At 39.0% G+C, this 22,025-nt stretch overlaps 1 protein-coding gene across 1 annotated transcript in view; it reads left to right on the top strand.

Annotated features, from left to right (window-relative positions):
• Positions 1-22,025, top strand: part of pex14 (peroxisomal biogenesis factor 14) — a 50,903-nt gene that overhangs the window by 3,562 nt on the left and 25,316 nt on the right. The window contains exon 3 of the mRNA XM_033969415.2: positions 19,814-19,898. Within this exon, the coding sequence (XP_033825306.1) occupies positions 19,814-19,898 (85 nt within the window). The remainder of the gene's footprint in view (positions 1-19,813; positions 19,899-22,025) is intronic.

The raw sequence follows: 22,025 nt of genomic DNA, 5'->3' as shown, positions 1-22,025 counted from the left end.
AGGTTGTGACTCACCTCGCCCACATCAGCACGCCTTGGCTTGGTACGCCCCCCCCCACCCACCGTCCCTCCTCTCCCTCTTTCAGTGGAGCGTGGCACGGCTCTGGGGCCAAAGTGCCACCGGAGGCCAGAGGGGGGCGTCGGACCTGCAGTGTGGAGGCAGAGTGTGACCAGTCGGTGCCAGGCGCTGCTTTGGCCTCCAGCTTCGCTCTTTGGGATCGCACGCTCACACTCGCATCAGTGCCTGTCTAAAACCAAGCCCCTCCCTCCTTCACTTATCACTGACATGGCATTATCCTGCTGCTGGCCACTCCTACCGCTAGTGTTTGTCCTTTGTGGCCATTTTTCATCCTAACCTCATTGTCTTATATCCACTGCAGCCTGTAAGAAGCACAATTATACACAAAATATGGTCAACTAACTACCATATGGAAGCTGTGGAAGTATACTAATATCCCAATATTTTGTTAGATTTTTAATGTTCTTTTTAACTTTAAAGTAGGAACAAATAATCCAACCATCCGTCCAACCGTGTTCATCTGCTTCTCTGACTCATGCGCTTTTTTTTAACAAGACGCCATGAATCCACTCGTATTTAACCAGGAATGTTGAATCTTTGTGTAAAAAAAGTTTGTTGTTGTTGTTTGATTTGATTTATTTGAGGCATTGAGTGAGTTAGCTGGAACTTTGACTGGTCTGTTTATTCAGCTTTCCTACTTACAAATGGGCTGTTTAGTACTTTTCACATGAACTCGTGGTCTTGTAAGTTTGCAGATCTTAGAGATACTTGGATACATGGAGCTCCTCATCCCCTTTTTAGTCAAGTAAACACAACAAACGTCTCTCATAGACCAAACTATAACCCTAAAAGGTTTTATTAAATGTAATCTGTTAAATAATGAAGTAGAGTTATCTCAAGACCAGGAGTTTAAGTCATGGGGAAAAAAATCAAAAATGTTTATATTGGCACTAAAAATCAAGCTGGAGACAAATTGTCCATTGCGAACGCTCCAACTTGCTTGAAGCAGTTGTGAAGTAAATTTTGTATTATCAGCATTTTTGTGTTTGAATAAAAAAAATGCCCTTGTTGATTCAGCAATCTCTTAAACTACTCCTAAACTGTCCTTATCGTGTATAGGACCATTATGTCGGTGTTTAGTTTTGGGTTTGTAGCTGCAACAGAGGGATGCCGGTTATGGGAGGAGAAATCTGAATAAGATGAACATCCTCGGTCTCACACAGCAACTTCAAAAGCTCCCTTCCCCAGGATATTAGGCGACTGTGATGAAAAATTTAGCAAGCGTTAAATAAGCCGCTTTGAAGTGAACTGTTTTGGCTCAGCAGTCTCCAAATTTCCGTAGCCCCTGTGCAATAGCCATCACAGGGAGAACCTCACTGTTGGTACGTATAGTTATCAGGACTTTTGACAACATAAAAGTGCCACCGCCGCTACTGCCCATGTGTCTATGCTTACGTTTTTGTTATATCTCAACCCGAGACCAGCGACTTTCCCTGAAGTTAGACAGACGCTGAGGGTAAAAGTCAATTTTAGTTGGGCTTTTTAAGTTTTAGCACCTTTTTCTCTTTCTTCTTGTTTTCTCCTCTTTTATTTTATTTTTATTTTTGGCAGAAGACGATGTTAACCTGGTTGCCAAATATTTTTTTCCACACAAATGCTCAATAAACACAGCGCAACTGCTTCCTCCAATCTCCTTCTCCCTTTTAGTTTAGCCTCTTTTCAAATTAGAAGATATGGTTGATATAAGTTTGGATATTCAATAAACAAAACATGCATAAAGTGTTTCCCTAAAGGAGCCTGTCGTGTGAAGAGGGCTCGATCTGGAGGTCGTGTAATTTCCTAATCACTTTAATAACGCTGTCTAAAACTTATGAGAATTTCCTCCAACTAACCATCGATAAAGTTTCTATTTGAATTAATTTAATATCTACCACCTTTTAACATATTATTCTAATTTTGTGGACACTAGGTTTCATCATTGTCCAAATTAATTATTGTGCCCTGAATTAGAAAGAGCCACATGTAATGAGTCTGGTATGTTCAGTGCATTCTGTGGAGAACCTGGGCTACCATTTAGTTAGCCAGGGGAACCTTCTGTGAGATTTTCCTTTTTTTCCTCTTTGCTCATTACTTTAATTGTAATTGTAATCCTTTATTGGAGCTGTCTGCAGTAAAGGAGAGTTATGGCCGGAGAGGGGGCGCGAGCCATGGAGATATTTCATGATTATTGGAGAAGACGGTCACTAGGTGGCAGCCACTAGTTCGGCCCAACTGTAATTGCTCGGCGGCAAAGTGATGGCGAGGTACGTGTTCATATGTGTTTATGTATGAGAGGGAGAGTAGGAGGAAAGTGATGGCGAGGTACATGTTCATATGCGTTTATGTATGAGAGGGACAGGAGGAGAAAAGTTTAACTCATCTGAGCAGTGGGTGTTGCCAGGCAAAGATTTTTTTATTATTTGCTGGGGTTTTGTTATTCTAAATCTGTAGTAAGTAACATGTTGTACATCAATTTGAATGAAAATTAAATGTATTCTGTGTTGTCAATAGCAAATGGTAAAGTAGCTGTATAATTAGTTATGCAAAATCTGAATATTAGATTGGAATATTGGATTGTTTATAATAAAAATAAATAAATTACAGCAAAAAAACTGAATTAAAAACAAAAATGCACCTATTTTTGTTTTGTGATCACATCTTCTGTTCACATTTGTGTATTATTAGTCCGGATATTGCATAGGGCTTATTGATTTTGTTATAGCCACACGCCTGATCCTACCTCGGCTAGTAAAAGTTGTAGCACATTTCTGTTGGATTGCCAAAATATCTTCTGATTATCGTTAACGGTTGACATTGACCACCTCTAGTCCTCGGCATAAATCACTTTTGATTTGTCATAGTTTGTTGTCACATTAATCCAGTGTTCATTTCATTGGTGTCACTGCACTTTTAGACAGGGCTATTTTGGCCAAAGTAAAACAATAAAACATTTGTATTCAATCTAAGCCCTATCATCAAGCCGTCCCTTTCACTGGTCCTGTTGCTTCATGGCATTGTGAAAAGTTGGAAATAGAAAATCATTATAACATAAAATACAAACAATGCGGTTGTATAAAATGGTTGTGAAGCCACATTTGTCATTTTTCTAACCCTTTGCCCTATTGTCTGAATGGGAAACATCTGCACCCCACAGTCTGTTTTAATTATAGAGCTTTGGCTTTCTGAAAGGCATAAAAGCAGCATTCTGTTGTGTTTCTCGCTTTAATTCATTGTGCATCATGCGCTGTTTGTTTCCGTGCTTAATGATACAGCAAAGGCCCTCCGTTTTATTGTTGCTGTGTTGCACATTTCTGCGTCCGTGCCCAATGCCAGGCTCCAGTCCTCTGTATGAATCCTCACTGTCATGTCCAAGGACGAGTGCAGCCTGCGCAGGGTCAGCTAATTGCTTTTATGATTATGATTTCACGTCAGATTTATGGTGCAGCTCGGAGCACATCTTCAGGTCCTGCCCATGTGGCTGTGGCTCTTGGTGAGTACAGCTGCTGCAGTCTGGTTTAAGTGCAGGTCAGACAGTTGGGCGCATTAGGAGCTGTACACAGAGGGTGACACGCAGCATTTCCGCTAAAAGAGAGTATATTTTTAAGTCAACAAGTGTCAAATGGAGGTCATGAATGTGTACTGAGACTGAGGAGAGTTTGGGGTTTTTCTGCTGTTTGAACTTTTTATGGACCATAAATCTCTCATCTTGTGTCTGTTTGCAGATCAAATCATTACGCCGCTTCTCCACATTGTACGCCAGAATTATCAGGCTTTTTGATGTCTGTGCCTATTTTTTCTGATGGCCCCGCCCACTTCTCTGAAAATGATGAGAACAGATGAGTCGTTTTATGCATTTTCTTTATTCAGCGATTTGTCGTCCTGCTCAGATGGACCTGAATCTTCCTCTGACACTCGTGTTTGTTTATGCAAACACTAAATTGTCCGTGGGCAGCAGAGGTGGCGTCTCTGTGTCAATAATGCACATATCTGACATAGCTCAGTGTTTTATGTCAGAAGCCGTGGGCTTGATTTGTTACAGTAGTTTGACCTCAGGGTGACCTCCCTCCGAGGCCACAGCCTCACCAGGGACAGATGCACCATGGGAATATGGTTTGGGTCGTGTTCCTTTGCTCAGAAAGTTCATTTTGGAGACATCTGTAAAGTCTGTGATTAAGGCGAATTCAATAAACTTAATGAATACTTAGAGCTTGATTCGCAGGGTTTTCGCCTCAGCGAGTATATTAATGTAAACAGCCTGGTAACACAGCTGTAATTTCCTATTCTCCCACAATTTAGTGAACTGTCATAATATGTTTACTTAAGAAATGGCAGAAATATGACACCAGTTTAATTACAGTGCAGTCATTTTGCCTCAATATACTTGGGAAAGTGGCCTCATTGAGCCCTGCTTCCTCTCCGCCGCCTCGCCTTTGTAATTACATGAGCCTGATTTATGCTCTTTTCTTTGTGTTTATGGCTGTAAACTGCTGGAGTGAGGAGCTCGGTCTGAGAGTGGCTTGTCTCTTTGCAGTGAGGCTGGAAATCTCCCGATGAATCGGAGATGTCTCCGCTGTCAAGACTGCTCACATCGCTGCAGCCTCCAATGTCACTTTCAAGGCATAATTACACAAGTTGTGTTGATTAGTATGAGAAGCAATTACACTGGCTTTCCGCCGTAAATGGCGAGTGTGATGGCCCTTGATTGACAGGAAGCCTCCTGACTTTAATAAGTAAATGACTCTGGTGGTTCAGGTAGAGACCTGTGATTCGTCAGCATCTTACACAATTTCAGATGTCCTCTGGTTTAGTGAATCTTATCCCTCTGTTGCTGCACTGTCTGCCTCTGCTCTGTGCTCGTATAAAGAAAGACCATTTAAAGTTGAATGAGCCCAGTTTGGAAAAACCACAAACTGAACAGTACAGAGTTTGGCAAGTCGAAATCCCTTTAGCGTTTGTGCTTTCACAAGTGCGCAAATCAGAGGAAAAATTATTTGTAATTGACACTTTGGGGAGCATTTTTTTTCTTTTTATCTGGCTTCCCAGTAAGTTATTAGCTGTTAATTTGTCTGCGCGCTCCCCTACAGCAGCAGATATTTGTTCAAATGGTGGGATCCCCTCAGTGCATTTGTAACTACACTTCTGAAAAACGTTGCCCTGTCTAATTATGTAATATAATATTGCCTTTTAGGCAAGTTTGTTTTAATTGAATAATATTAGCTCTAGCTAAGAGTTTGCTCTGGGAACAGCACAAATGAGCTAATGCTCACAGAAAACGCTCATATGGGGAATTCAACTGTTTTATTGAAGCCAAAACAAAAACATTTACTGTGGCAAACAAGTTGGTTGTAGAGAACATTATAATCATACAAATGGATTTTTTATAGTAATGTTGAGGTTAAACAGTTATGGTTAAAGAAAGGAAGGAACTGCAGAATGTGGACTCCAATTGAACTAAACATAATTCAATATAGTTTATTCACCTAAAGTTGGTTTATGCCTCAGTGCTTCAGTTCTTAAACTCTATAAAAGCTGATTAAATGTTATTGTTCTTTGTCCATAGCCACATATTGTAAAGAAACTTCTTTATTCTGTCCGCTTTCACATAACTTAATCTATGCTTTCTTATTCCTGAACATAAATTAAAAGAAACTCCCCAGAGGCTCAGGCAATACTTTAAAGAGCTCTCTCTCTGGGATAAAATACAAAGTGGCTGCGCGGCGTATTACAGCCCACTGTACTGTATTACATTTACAGCTTTTATACAGCTCTTCTATGTACTTCTCATATTTGCATTTGGGCAAAACATTTAAACGATGCAGAAACTTGATTGGCCCACGCTTTAAAGTCATATTTCTTTCTTTGTTAGCCACAGTTGGCCTAATCAAGTAATTCCCTGTTTATCTTAGTAACCCCCTATAGAGTCATACATGCATAAATATAATAAAATAATTTGCTCTTGCACTCCGTAGCCCAGTTGTAATTTATATGGATTGAATGAGTGCTGCATTGTGGAAAAGCAAGAGTGGACCAAATGCTCGTTTGTCACCTCTAATAAATGTTGCAATGTAAATTATGAAGTTATGCCTCAGATGTAAATGCACTTTATTCTCCTCCTTTAATGTAAACAGCGCAGTCCAATACATTAGGACAACGGGGGGAGGGGCCCGCCAGCACATTTTTTGGCGTTTTTCACCAATCAATGCGAAGCTCAAAAGAGACGAGATGGGCGACTGTTACGCCGTATCTGCTTCATAAATTATCATGTGAAAGCAGCCTTGTACACCAAAAATGCAAATTCATTATTGTTATTAATAATGTAGTGACTAATAGTTCTATCAAGACCGTAATAGCAGTTTAATGGAATATGACAGCCAGAATGTATTGCACTTCTTACACTTAGACGGGACCTCACATGGCATTTATCAGCATTTTTTTGATTATTTTGTTAAGTTAATTGCTTCTTTTCCCCATAACGTCTTCTGCGGGAGAGAGAGGGGGCAAAAACTGCTAATGGATATTAATTAATACGTGTCACTTTTGCGTGGTTTGATTAAAAATAATGAAAGCGGCATGCTAATGGGATTTGGCTGTTTCTCTGTGTGTGGCGCCCCGAGATTGTGTCTTTATCTGAGGAATCTGAGGAAAAAGATAATGGGCCGCTCATTGGCTAAAATGAAAGTGACAGTGTATAGGAAAGTGAGATAAATCTTCTTAAAGCGGCGGCGTTGGAGCGCTCGTGCCATGGTAGTGCAGGCTAATTAAGGAAAACTTACAACTATGATTCAGCAGTGATGGAGGGAAGGTTTAAAAGTTTAGCCTGTGGTTTTGTGTTGTTGTTTTGCTTTTACCCGAGGATGTAGAGTTCAGGGTACGGCTGATCGATCAATATAATACAAATCACAGCGTTATGGCATCTACTTAATGCGTTTTTACTGACTGCTTTATGGGATCTTACAAATGTATCGAATCACAAATACGTCTTGGCAAATAACTGTTGTATTTTGTTTTAAAAAATGTTCAAAAGTCCAAAAGTTGAGAGGGATATATGTATACTTTTTTCTTTATGTTTACTACTTTCTACATTTTTAGATACATACCATAGAAATATATGAAGTAAGATATATGGGATTATGTAGTAAAGAAAAAAGTTAACTCTATGCAATATTTTGGCTACTTTGAGGATTTGAATATAATTTATTTAGTGTTTTTCTTTGTCCATATAGTGGTAAACTAAAGGAAAAAAAACTTGAATAAGATGGTGTGTCTAAACATACATACACTGCCAATCAAAAGTGTCATTCAGTGTTTGTTTTTTTAATTTTATTTTTACGACTTTCTACATTTTATATACATACAGAAGACGTGAAACATATATATGGAATTATGTAGTAAAGAAAAATGTTAAATAACTGCGCTCTATGTCTATCTGAAACATTAGAAAGTAGTCAAAATAAAGAAAAAAACAACACTGAATGCGACTGTGTGTCTAAACTTTTGACTTGTAGTGTAGTTTCGCAGAAATCTTATCACTGTGAACTTTCCTTGAAGTCAAATACATACAAATATGTCACTGTTAAGTTGTGCATTGAGTCAGTTTTGTTCATTTTGGTTTTGTTTTGTTTGTGAGGTCACTTGAATAGAGCTGTGAAACTGATGTCATTTTCTGAAAGACAAGACCGTTTCATATGGAGCTTCTGAAAGTAAACAGGAAGCAAAACAAATAGATCTTTTTGACACCACCAACTGCTTCTACAGTGATCAACTATTTCTTCATACAATCATAAGTTCAACATATGAGCTCTCGTTCAAAGCAGACTTGCTCTTCTTGCATTTTTAAACCTAAGCTCTACTCCATTTGACACGAAACAACACTTCAAACGCCATCTTCTTCAAAAATCTGACTTTTAAAAGCTATTGTGAAGTTAGGGCACAAACGCAGAACAGCAGTGGAACCAAGATTGGAGCGGTAAAAAAATAAATAAAATCAATAAATGAAAAAGAAACGCCAAGAAAACTAGCGGTGCAGCTAACAATTACGCGTCCGACACCTGGACCGGCTCCCCTCCTGCTCCTACAGGCTACACTGTCGACTTGTTGTTAATGCAGTGATTAAGAGGAAGATTGCATTTGTTTTGCTTTGCAGCTCTCCTGGCACCACCACTTTGCTTTCTCTTTGATTAAAATAGTAGATGGATGGATGCATCGCAGCTTTGTCATGAACTTCAAATCAAAGTGTGAGAATGCAACGGAATAAATAAACCAGGCACATTTTGTTTTTACAGCGGCGGATACAAATCTCGATTGTAAGATTGCCGACAAACTCATCTCGTCAAATCGTATTCCAGAATAAGTCAAGGTTAGTGTTGTTTATAGTCAATAAACGACGTGCACTTTTCCTGTCCCATGTTGTGTCACGCGCACAGGTCCATTCAGGCAGTTTCTCTGGCAGGACAAGCAGAGGTTTAAGTGCAGATAACGGGACTCCATGTTTTTTTTTAAGTATGACTTTGTTTCATAAGGTAGGAATTAACATAAGTAAGTTTATCAAAGGTTTTACAGATGGGACGACATATTTTTTTCATGGCCAATGCTGATACCCTGTTAGAATCCGGAGCAACCGATGGCTGATGAGCTCTGCCGATATTTTTGGGTCGATTTTAATTATTTTCCTCAAATTATGTTATTTAAATTTACTACAAACATACCCACAGCCCTTTTTTTTTTTTTACTAATAATAATAATAATGGCTTACACTTGTAATGCGCTTTTTCAAAGTCTCTCAAATCGCTACACTATAGTCATTATTCATTCAACTACAGACCTTTTAGAGAGCTGTGTATCACATTTAATGCAGTTTTCTCTTCATATTAACGTGTTCAAATAAAGCTTTGTGTGTATGTTCCAGGCAGCAAAATATCGGCCTGTGCTGTAGAAGCAGTGCTGTTTAAGGCCAATAGCCGATACGTTAAAAAAGTCCAAATATTGACCAATCGATATACCGGACAACTGATATATCAGCCAAACAATAGGTCCATCTCTAATAAGTTTACACGAGTCAAGTGGTATTTTGTGTTGGAAAAAAGAAGACATAAATTCCTTTTTAGAGCTCAGTGTTAGTTTCATTATAAACAAAATTCCAAACAAAATGCAGGGACAATAACTTACACAAGGAACATGTTTTTCTTAAGGTGTTGTTATATATTTTTATCTGTTAAGTAATTGCAATGGCATGAGTTAGATAAGATGTGGCACTTGTTTACAGTATTTTTGTTAGGTAACAGTCATGGTATTAACTCTACTGTGTGTACTTCTTGGTTGGACACAGGCCGCAAATATGACAAAAATCCAATTCACAAAAGATGTCAAATTACGGAACTAATCTCTTTCGTTAAAGCTTTAATATTAAGTACATTTGCTGGAGAAATGTGTAATCTCTAACCTGTCAGACGCACTTTAATGCTAAGGAGGGTCTTTCTTCAGATGACGCTCAGAGTGGCATTGTCATGTGTTTTTCTGTGTCAAGGTCGAGAGAAAATGTCAGAACAGGTGCGTGTCTGCTGCTCGGCCGCTGCCAGCTCAGCCCCTTTTAAGAACGCACCACTGTGTCACATTCAACTGCTCACTTCAAATCTCTCAGACTGCTCAAAGATTTCTACCATGCATTCCTATTTTTAAAAAAACGTACACACTATTAAAATTTTAATACAGGTTTACTTGACGTGTCTCTTTCCTAACACAAAAATTGACTTGACAAGAACTGACTTTTTCTACTTGGAGTACATTTTTATGGTTTTTTTTTGTGTCTCAGTAATGATTCTCAGACATATTTTGGTCATTTTCCAGTTTCCATAAAAGACAAACGTGAAAAAACTCTGTAAAATTATTAACGACTCTCAAAAGTGGAAATATATCACTTGCTTTTTTGAAAGATTACAGCATTTTTACTTGAATTTTGTTGCAGCATTTTGAGATGTGAAATGTCCCTGATGCTCAAATTTTGCATATCTTCAAAACAACAATATGTTTTTTTAATAATTGAATATTTTGGCCACATCTACATGCTCCAAAATTGTACACTTCACATTCTGAACCAGGGAAACGCGTTGCAAAACTTGTACCTTCTATCATTGCTTCACGGAAATTATGGGTGTGGTGTTTATAGATGTCACACATTCTTTTTTTTTCCTTTTTTATCTTTTGAGTTCTGAATTGAATCTGCTAAATACTACAAACAAATAGTGTGAAGTTGTTTAATGATTTTGTAGGAAAATGTGTTTCAAACCTGATTTAAGTAAAAGTTTAACTACACTCGGAGTTAATGTTTGGATTCTAAAAGTTTGCAGTACTTGTTTGTAATAAATATTTGTCGGTGCACACAGGCTGCAGTAAGCTGAAAACGATCATGTCTGTTGTGAGTTGTTGTGAGAGCTTGGGGCTAAGTGCGGTCTGGACTTGCATGTTAAACTTTAATTGATGATTTGACCTGTCCACACCATGTTTAAACTCCCTGTGGTTCAGGTTCACAGCACTTGTTTTCGATGCTGTCAGGAACACACATTTAAATGCTTATGTGGCTATACTGACGAGGTAAAGAAAGAAAGAAGAGGAATTTGGCAGCATTTTTTTGTCAGAGTCTCATCAGTATCAGACCTGTGTGCTTTTGCTTTAAACTGATTCAAATGAGATTAGGTTTCTCTTCACATGTGCAGTTATTTCAGAGGGCTGCTGCTGTGTGGCCCTTTGTCTTCTTGATGTGTGTGTCTAACTGTTTGTGGCAGTGTTCAGTGAGCATAGGCTGAAGGGGAAGCAGCCAGCCTCTGCACTCATCTCATACAAGTAGTGACCAGTAGATGGCGATGTTAATCTTCCCTGGCAGCGCTCCTGCTTTCAGCCTCTCCACTCAGCTACACCGGCTGTAGCGCTGCTGAGGAAAGAGGGTCTCACCCTATGTGAGGGTCATGCCACCAATTCCTGGACCTCTTTGAAGACCATGAAATTGTTGATCCAAGACGCACAATTAGTGCATTCAGCCTTTTGACTGGAGAAGGCCTGACATGCAGTTATAATGTCAGGAGAATGTCACAATGTTCCTCATTGTCTTTTGAGTGTCCTGTAACAGTGAAGCCAAACAGGAACCACTGGATCGATGGAGGAAGCCTCTCATCAGTGCTGGACTCACTGCTGGAGTTTTATTTGGCTCATAGAGTTGTGTACTGTGCCACATGGTATTGTCTGTCTGTCTGTGTGCTTCTTTGTGTGTCTGTGTGTTTATGTGTGTGCTGTAGGTGCACAGCAGACACAGGATCAGTTTGGAGAGGATAGGCTTGTCACTGTAAGTTGCTGGTGACGGAGGCTCTTCTCTGACACCAACATAACTTCTGTGGAGCGTCGCTCAGACACAGCTCCACACTGTTAGCTGCTGGTGCCGCTCACATTTGGCCCCATTTAGCTAATCCAAAGTGAAAGGCACTGGGCCTGGTGATATGAAGGACGACACTGTGGCCAGTGGCACTTCAACTCAATCCTTTGTGTTCCTTAAACACATCAGAGGAATTCTAATGTTTAAATCATCATACATTTTTACTGGTTTAAGAGTTTTCTAATGATTGTTCAGTAAAATTCTAAATGGCAGCAAGACTATCAATTTTAAACTTTAGTTTCCATTTATGTAAGGTCTTTCCATTAGAAGAATCCCCGTATTGTTGGATAGTTGTTGGAGTGCTTCAGAAGTGCTTCAGAAGTGCCCCGCTTGCACCTTTTACCGTGGCGCTTCCTCTTCTCAGAATCACACCCAGGCGCTGTCACAGTGTCATCAATGACTGTAAAAGAAAAGGCTGGATTTGAATTACAGGAAGAAGGCACTGCATTAAAGAACAAAGGAGATCGATGGCAGTACATTAAATTTTATGCGAATGGAAAAAAATCAACTAATTAAAATTGATTACTCATAGCTTTGTAAATGTGTTTCAGAATTAAATTATTGTATGAAAACATTTTGACCAATCGTGGCGCTGCGGAAGTATCCATTACTGGATTGCAGTTGAGAAGGGTCTGAAATGTTTTGTGGTGGTTAAGTAGTTTGTTGCTGCGCAGTGATGCGCTCTACCTCTCTATTTCCCCTCTACGCCCACTGTCCCCCCACCCTCCTCGCCCCCCCTCTCCCTCCACCTTATAGTAAAGTGCCATGGGTTAATCTGAGTTGACCCTGGCCTCTGGCTGCAGCCTTTGGGCCTTTTACCTGAATTAAAATGAATTTGTGGTGGATCCGTGTTGGGGCTGTGCTGGAGTGTGTGAGGTGTCAGTGACTGAGGCACAGCTCTTTAGTCATGGGCTCTCAGGACTCCCCTGGGCCCCCGGGAGCCCCGTTGGGGGTGTCCTTATCTCAACAGTCATCTGTCTCGCTCGTTTAGCTTGGTCTGCCCCAGCCGCGTCTGACAGTTACACATGAAGAAATGTCAGAGGTAGGTTCAGAGCGGATTCCTCAAAGTGCTTTAAACAGACTCAGTGCAACAAGCTCTCAGATAAAAGCTCTGTTTTATCTCATTCAGCTCAGAATATCCCCGCGTTAGGGCACGGCTTCGTATAGATTTTTATGAATTTATGGATGGCTTGACTTTGAATCAATATAATATATCAAATATAAATCGTCTAGGATAGGGATGGGTGATATTTTTTGGAGTATCTCAATAAAGATATTCAAACAAAATTACTTCAACCCAACAGACATTTTTTAAAACAACGTATTAGATGAGGCAAGTTTAAGATAAGAAAAAAATATTTGTTCTTCAAAGGGGAAATTACAATGCAAAGTTCAAGAACAGTAGAACTTAAAATGTATGCAATAAAATCAAGATAAATAGCTATAAAGAGAAAAATCAGTGTGCAATTGTAGAGTAAAAGTATAAGGCTATAAAAACTGTGGCTATGTTTATGTACACTGCAGCATAAGGACTAGAATAAATAGATAGTAGGTAATGTGACTTCACTGTATGTTTTTCCATTTCATCTTTATTTATACAGGGAGAGGCCCAATGAGAGAACCAGGCTGTCTTTGTCATGGGCGACCTGTTAAAGTACAGAACAATACAAACAGAAACAAAACATTAAGAAGAGGAGCAGGTGTGATTATAAACGTTTATCACCAGATTATTAAAGTGCATTAGTGGCACCAATCTATCCAGTTTTGCATGTCCTTAAAGTGTATTCCATTCATTTTAAGAAGCAACATAACTATGTATTAAAAGTTCCTGTTAACAAACAAGTGAGATATTCAGGCAGTCTATCGTCGTCGTCCCTTATAAATACATTTTATACAGTGTTGTTCTCTTCTGACAGATAGCGATGGCCAACCTACTTTTTCATAGAGTGAACAGTGACGGGTTTTAAATTCATCACCTGTTATGAAACGAAGGGCTGAGTGAAAGAGCGGATCTAAATGTTTCAAAGTAGAGTCTGAAGTCTGCATGTTTATTATATTTACATAATCTAGGACGGAAAGAAAGGTGCTTGAACAATATCTTTTCTGTAATTCAACGGAATACCAGAGTCGCGTCTAGTAATGCTCATCCTGTCAGTATCAAGAAACTTCGAATTTTACATTTGAAGTTTACATTTTTGAGTACGACCTGCGCAAGAAACGTTTCATTATTTAATCCCGTTGTAGTTTTGAGCCCAATCGTGTTTACGTTGAACCCAATCTTCTTTTCCATGTGTGTTTTGACAGCGTTGTGACAGAGAAACTATAGAGTGGAAAGTTTGCTCTGGTCTTAAAAAACCCTGATTTCCGTCCAACAGCCCTCCCCTGCACTGAACTTGCATAATGTGCTTTTGATGTGAGCGTGATGGCCCTGCCCGTCTCTGTCTCTCTCACTGATACTGTACGCTCTACTGTTATTTTTAAACATTTGCACAGCACATGTCAATGCACTTTTCCACTGCCCTTTTACATGCCAAATTCACGTTGACTCTAACCTTAAATTCACATTGCAATCACTGGAAGGGGAAAAAAAACAAAAAACGAATATGGGTCATGAACTGTTGTCATTTTTAGGAAAGCTTAAAACACAACAGCGAGAACGATGTTTATGAGAAAGTCTGGTCGGTCAGTAGCTTTTCAGGGAGGAGTTATATTTGGCTATAGCTTAAACTGTTACGACGATTAAGAAACAAGCAGCAAACATGCGCTTAAAATGAATGCAACTCATTCCTTTTGCTTTTATTCTGGTTACACTGTATGCAAATGTGTTCCAAGAAGATCATAAACCATTAATAGTCAAATTGAGAACAGAGATTTTACTTTGATGCCTCGCAAATCTCATTTTATTCTCAGGGTTTCCATGTGTACAAATCCTTCAACAGTTTTTCATTAAAACTCAGAGCTGGTAAAATAACAAGGACACTTTTTATTGTGTTGTGTAATTTTATAAAGCACATTTTAACTTTGCTCAAAACGTTTGCGTCTTAAAATCTTCAGAAATGGTCAGTTATCTTTGGATTATGTTATCGATCCAGGGCGGGGCCTTGTTTCTGCAGCACTGGAATGTCGTTTTAGGTCTGTTTTGATCAGTATCTGTTTGTATTGAAGATAGATTTGTCCTTTTTGTGTAGAGGAATTACATGCACTACCAGTTAAAAGTTTGTACACGCTTTTTCTTCTTTATTTCCATAGCTATTTACAGCGTAGATTCTTACTGAAGGCATCAAAACTATGAATGGACACAGAGAATGTAGTAAACCAAAAACAAAAAAGTTAAAAATAACTCAAAACTGGCATTTCTTGACCCTGACGTAGCAAAGGGTGGCTACTTTGAGCATTTGAATATAATTATTGAGTCATTTAACATTTTTTCTTTATTACATAATCATTTATATCTTGCATTATATATTTGATGTCTCCCCTGTGTATATAAAATGTAAACATAAAGGGAAAAAAAAATATTGAATGAGGGTGTGTCCAAACTTTTGATAATATATTTTTAGCCCACGTTATTAAAAAATACAATGACTCACTCTTATTTGATGTTGCTGCATTAGCTACATGTATATATTTTTCTTTCTAGATGCCTCCGGAGCTTGTAACCGGGTGCTAAATGGCCAGCTCCCTGCCTCACGTCCCGGTGTCTTTCATGTTCAATAATTTCCTCCAGCCTCTCCCGTGGGGCCGCACTTCCTCCTCCAAAGGTCACATTAAGGCGGGAAAGATGTCACAATTAGAAGGGCATTTAACGCTGGTCGCCCGAAAAGATTAAAAAGCAATGTTAGCCACAGCGAGCAGTCAGGCGGCGATAGCAAATACAATAATTGCATTAAAAGTTCATTCCTTTCTGGTAGGTTTCTGGTATCAGTGTGAGGCATTAGGTTAAGTCATTTAAGTGCCCTGGCTCTGATCACAAATCATCCACGGAAGCAGCAAATTAATAAAGAGCTTCATTTTTCGGCGTCTCGCACTTTCTCTTGTCTTTTTGGTTCTTCCGACGCGTGTTTGGGGGGAAATCTGAGACCAGGCTAACGTAATTTTTGTCCATGTCTATCAGTGTGTTATTATATCAGGGGCACTTCTGCTCAAATGTACAGGCCGGGGCCATTTGGAATGAATTGATTCACACTGAGACTGAATCCTGTACTTGCTAATGATTTCCTTTTAGACCCTTCATTGCACTCATGCCATTTGTGTGTTAAAGGGCACCAAACACATGCAGTTACATTTTGACATGTGTGCGAGGTCGTGTTTCACAATTTGAACATTTTAAACTGGATTTCGATGTTAAGAAAAGAAATACCGTTTTTGATAATGATGATTAAAACACTGCTTTTTATAACATAGTGTAATTTGTGATTAAAAAAAAAAGCCTGTTTAGATTCTTTATATTAGTACTATTAATACTTATATTAGTATTTTTTTAAATTATATTTTATTCAGTCCTAATAGAAGTAAGTCTAAATCTTTGGACTGATTACTGTATTCTCCTATACTGTTGTTGACCTTTTTTTTTCTTTAGTGACTTGGATGAAGATCAGTTATCTACACTTTACTATGCCCCATGTAAACTTTTTCTTGTTTTATCAGTGCAATGGGATTAGATTAGTTCAAAATGGTAAGTACTGTGTCTAAAACTGTAGGTACTGAGTTTAAAATGGTAGGTACTGGGTTTAAAACTGTAGGTACTATGTTTAAGTGGTAGGTATGTCTAAAACGGTAGGTACTGGGTTTAAAACAGTAGGTATTGAGTTTAAAATGGTAGGTTTTGAGTTTAAAAAGGTAGGTACTGGGTGCAAAACGGCAGGTACTGAGTTTAAAACAGTAGGTCCTAGGTTTAAAATGTACGTCAATCTAACATGCAATGCAAAAAGATTCTACAAGTACTAATTCCCCAAAGCCTCTTTACTAGTTCTCTCATACCCCAGCACCTTAACACACCACAATACACCATATCTATACATTCACAAGCTCCAGTATATAATGGTTAGGAGCTATCACTAGTTAGAGAAAAATATACAACTGGTTACATAAATTCCCACAGGCGTCCAAGCGTGTGGTTCGAACTTAATTGGATTTCAGGCTCATTTCTCACAATCCGAGGCATCACAATTGTAATTTTCAGACAAGTGCATCGCTAAGACTAGTCCAATTCAAACTCAATAACATTGCTGTAATCTTGTCCGTTCATCAACTTCAGCCCCTTTAAGTGTGTTGGTTAATGTTATCTGTTCCTATGATTGAGTTTTCACCTCTTTTTGGCCTTTACCTCATACCTCATTGGTTATCCGGTTTGTAAAGATTATTGCTTTTAACATGAAGCACTCTGACACATTAGTAAGTAGAGCTTTACTACAAGATTTACCAAGCTGTCTAATAGTTGATCTTAACCCAAACATCCAGTCGTTTCAAACAACTTTTTTGTCATTTGATGAAGTTAATGGGTTTAGACCATGGGGCATTAGGACTCTAAAAGCCTTGTCATGTGCTAGCCATGTCATAACAAAGATGATCTACAAGTCAATAATAAGACAGGACTGAAATCTGCCCAATGTGGTTATAATTGATTGAGATGTCTGGGTGGAACTTGTGCAAAGCGTCTATGTCATCTGCTAAGAAGTGCACTTTTCCCCAAAGATCCCCCCAATACAGTTTTAACCCAATGGACATTTAGCTCATTAGTTGTCCGCTGAGCTAGCTGTGGTCCTCCGAAGATGTAATACTTACCTCCTATTAACACAGACACGGATTTAGTCAATACTTTGCAATTGAAACTTTAAGAGAACGTAAACAAGGTTTGCCCATTCAGCATATTCCTCCTCTATTAGGTCACTTAGCGCCTTGGTAATTCTCTTATTTACTGGAATGAACATAGCGCTATTAGATTTCATTGTGTTTATTATTGCTACTTTTACCACAAGTAGTCCTATCGGTGCACTTAGGCCCGCGAGCTTTGCCAACAGCGGGATGATGTTGCCTGGTTATCAAAAGGATATTTTGCCAGTGTTTTGACTGTATCTTTTGGCCCTGAACACGACTTGGGTCTCCACCATGCAAATGCTTTAATCTGCTTGTCACAATGAAGGTTCCGGGTGAGTGACTTTAATAAGCCCTGAGCATATAGAGATCCGGAAAGTGCCATAGCCTTGGTGTAACCCTTATGTACATCAAGGTCACGCCTGTGTCACACTCAAACGCCACATTAGTGTTGGGATAAATGGAGGGGTCGTCTCCTGGGAAACCACTGCAAATTTGCCTCTGTTTAGGTTTAGTAACTGTATTATTCAAGAGAGAATGGAAGAGATGCACATCTACTGGAGAAATTAAGCCACATTTGTATGCATTATTTATACGGTACTTAATTGGTCAGGTCCATAATTGCCACGTGTTTGTGAAAGCAAGGAGCTATACCAGTGCATTAAATAAAACTGCACATTTATCAGAAAGATTCTAAAGTGAAAAAAAAAAACAAAAAAAAACAAAACAATTACTACAAACAAGAAAACAAATAAACACATCAAAATTTTACTTAAACCAAATCTTGAGAAAAACACAAGAAGAGTGTGTATATGTGAAGAACAGCATATATATGGAAGAATAGTGTGTATATGTGAAGAACAGCATATATATGGAAGAATAGTGTGTATATGAGAAGAACAGCATATATATGAGAAGAACAGCGTGTATATGAGAAGAACAGCATATATATGTGAAGAACAGTGTGTATATATGAGCAGAACATTGAATATATAAGAATAGTGTATATATGTGAAGAACAGCGTGTATATATGTTCTTCTCATATATACACGCTGTTCTTCTCAGAGTGTATATATGAGAAGAACAGCGTGTATATGAGAAGAGTGTATATATGTGTGAAGAACAGGGTGTATATGTGTGAAGAACAGGGTGTATATGTGTGAAGAACAGCATATATATTTGAAGAACATTACGTTATATACGTGTGCAGCTTTAATGAGTGAGATTACAGTTCATTGCTTCCTCATTCCTAAACATGTCATTGTTTTGTATCACTATGCATCAGACCAGTTGATTGCCTCTTACTTGCATTATTTATTAATATAATATTCCACTAAGGGAGTTGAAAGTACACCCAAGAAACTTTAATTTTCAAGTGAATGTTTTGCTATTTCAGATTGAGGTTTTTCATATTAATTATAATGGCCAGACTCTTGTATACTCATCTCTGCGTTCACATTTGTGGGCTTAATGACCGAAACTTTAGTTGGTTTCTGAAGTTTCCACATTTCCCGTACATTATAGGTCCTTCTGCACCGCAGTTACCCCAGACAAGTTTAAACTGCTATTGTTTTGGATTGAAACGGTTCAGAGTATATGCAATGCATTACCCAAAGCGAATTACCACTGGCAGGGCGTTCAATCACTTTGTATCTTTCAACACTAAGAGAAAAGAAGAGTAATCAAAACCTTTCAACCTATTACAGGGATGACTTTTACAATTGAATCACGGGGACCACAGGTGCGATAATAAGTCATCTATACCCCTCCTCCAGCGCCTTTCCCCCATTCTCCGCGATCTTCCATATTTATCTATTTTAAGCGGCGCCACTTCAAGGCGCCCTCTGCAAATTTATGTTTTAATGCCATTTGAAGAGGACTTTTTTTCCAACCTCCTCTTATTCTTGGAAATGCATACTGGGGTGGAAAATTAAGGTGCATCTCGAAGGAAAACATAATAGAATCGATGAACGTGGTGCACTTAAAACGACTACTGTTCTGATGCTATTTAACGTTCTGGTGCATTAACGTTTCAAGTCATTACAACATCCCGGCTTGGCTGATTCGATCACGGCAGGTTTTTAACTGGAAGAATTACAGAACTTTTCAGCCTAGGATTCTCAAGTTATTAGATCCAAATGATCACCTCTGCATTAAGTATAGATTTTCTCCCAGTGTGCACTTAAGAATGGAAGTTTGTCTTTAAGAGTCTAATAGCGAATTAAGCTCCATCCTCCATTTGTCCAGCACTCCTGATGGGCTAATTTTATAACTGCTGATTTGGTCATTCCCCACATTTAGCTGGAAAGTGGTCAGGTGTGGTCTTCTCTATACTGCGAGCCGGGGCGTAAAGGGGCTTAGAAGCAACTATCAAATCCATTTATTTTTTCATAACGAACCATTTTCTTAAAGATGGTCTAGACTGTTGTTTGCCCGAGTTGAAAGCCCCACTTTGCTGCAAGCTTCTACCTCACACATTATCTCATTATGATGAATTAAATCACATCTCTCTTTCTGCGCAGATTACCACCGCTGTGAAATTTCTCCAGAACCCGAAAGTACGTCAGAGTCCCTTGACAACTCGGAAAGCCTTCCTCAAGAAAAAAGGTGAGAGATTTGATTAGTTTTTGATATATACCAGTTGCAGCTAATGCTAAAATCCATATGCTGATGTTGCGGTGTGAGATGTGCGCTGCCAATGTCCGATTTTTTTGTGTGTAAAAGGTCATAGGTCACGGCTGTCGCTCTTCGCCCCCAGGGGAACGCAACAGGGTCGATTTGAGCTTGGGAGAGCATGATTCAGCCACTGTGAATAAATGACAAACCAGTCGGGATGCTCCTTTGGGTTCAGGCAAATTAATATTGACAAACTCTCTCTGCATTTTCAATGGAATTATCAATATTGCCTTCCAGCGTTTTAACCCTTTTACTTAATTTAACTGTTATCATAAATTTGAGGCGTGACGCACAAAGGTTTTTCCAGGCAGCCAGAAATCGTTTGCTGGCTCTTCAATTTCTTTTCAATTCATTGAGATTGTTTCTGACACAAGGCCTGAATATTGTTTGCCCAATAAAACTTGCAAAAAGCCTTTATTACTCCGAACTCATTTAAGTCGGCTAGTCAATATGACTAGCTGGGTGGAAATGCGCACAGATTTGCCATGTAATCTTTGACTCAGCCTATAGCCGTCACCTGACTTAAACTCCGTATTTTTATAGCGCAGTTCTTTACTTCTGAGACTGTATGGCTGTATGTGAGTGCTCTGGGAGTTTGCCATAGCATTAGAGAAGCCAAACTGTGAAAAGTGAGCCTAAAAGCTGATGACTGCCCGCCGTAACCCGACACCAAATCCATGGCTGCCGGCTGCTACTACACACGTCTCCAATGACTCCCTTTAAATTGCTCTTTTTTCTCATTATTGACAACAAAAGCCTGTTTATGATTGGTCAAAATACACTCATCAATACTACATGATGTCGGGTTACACCATTTTAGTTTTGAGTTTGTGCTTTGTTTAAAAAGTCCCACTGAGCTCAGCCTCTAAAACAGAGTCTTACTGCACTTTGCGCCCATGAAATATGTATGACGCCTTAATGCAGATTTATTTTGGAAAGTCGGTTCCACTGTAGATCTAAACAAGAAGGCTGGATTTGCATAAAGGCATTGATCTCAGGAAGAGAGAGGCTAAAGATCAGAGAAAATAGAGCAATGAAACACCAGGCACAGAGTACTTTTGAGTAGCACTCTGCAATATAACTTTTGACTTTGAATCACATTTAAATAGAATACACTCCATGAAAGACTGTAGAGGCTGCACTGCTCAGCACAAACCTACACAATGAATCTACTGCTCTCCCACCGTGCTGTCCTTCTGCCACATGTACATTATAATGCATTGGACCAAAGACGGTGGGACAGCTGGATTTGACCATAACCATAACTTATCAAACTTCTTGTATATGTGCTGTGACAAATTGCTACAAACCAAAATTTAAACAAAAGCCAAGGCACAGATATCAAATGGGCTGTACAAAAAAATAGTGGCTGTGCTCTTTTCATATAAAGGTTGTTGTTACAAAATAGTTGTGTAAAACATTCACTTTGATGCAGCGTGTTTATTCAGCCTCTTGGGGAAAGACACATTTTTTCCTGTGTTTTCTCATAAGCTGTGCTCTGTAGGATGAAATCCTCATAACAATTCCCTTATTTTTTTTACTAGCCCTATATAGCCCTCTCAACCTTTTGACCCAGAAACTCAATCACACGCTCCCTCCCTCTGCTGCTGCAGCAAATGTGTCTGTCTTAATTTCTAATACAGTTTAATGTCATATTTATGTAAATACTGCTGGATTTGACTCTGTATTAACAGCCAGAAATGTCAAAGCACACATAAAATAAAACAATACCATCTCCCGGTGGAGTGGAATTTAAATTGGATTCCTCTTGCTGCAGTGTTTATGCTGGACAGCTGATGAAGGGGAAAATAGGGCCCACTTTGATTGCATGTTGCAGGATCTTTACACAATAATCTCGCCCGTGCATATTATTCCACTGCACATTTGTGCCCTAATCTGCACTGAAGGATGGCTCTCTGGTTGCAATGCCTGTTTTCCAAAGAGATCTTAATAGCCTGGTTTATTTCAATATTCATTGAAAAATATAATTTTCTGTTTTCCTTCAACTGTCAATTTCAGGGTATGAATTGGCAATTATGCAGTCTAATATTTCGAGCT

This window comes from Periophthalmus magnuspinnatus, chromosome 7, assembly GCF_009829125.3.
Source record: "Periophthalmus magnuspinnatus isolate fPerMag1 chromosome 7, fPerMag1.2.pri, whole genome shotgun sequence".
Lineage (NCBI taxonomy): Eukaryota > Metazoa > Chordata > Actinopteri > Gobiiformes > Gobiidae > Periophthalmus > Periophthalmus magnuspinnatus.
The sequence above is the reverse complement of the archived record's forward strand: the minus strand, read 5'-3'. Positions and strand labels throughout refer to the sequence as shown.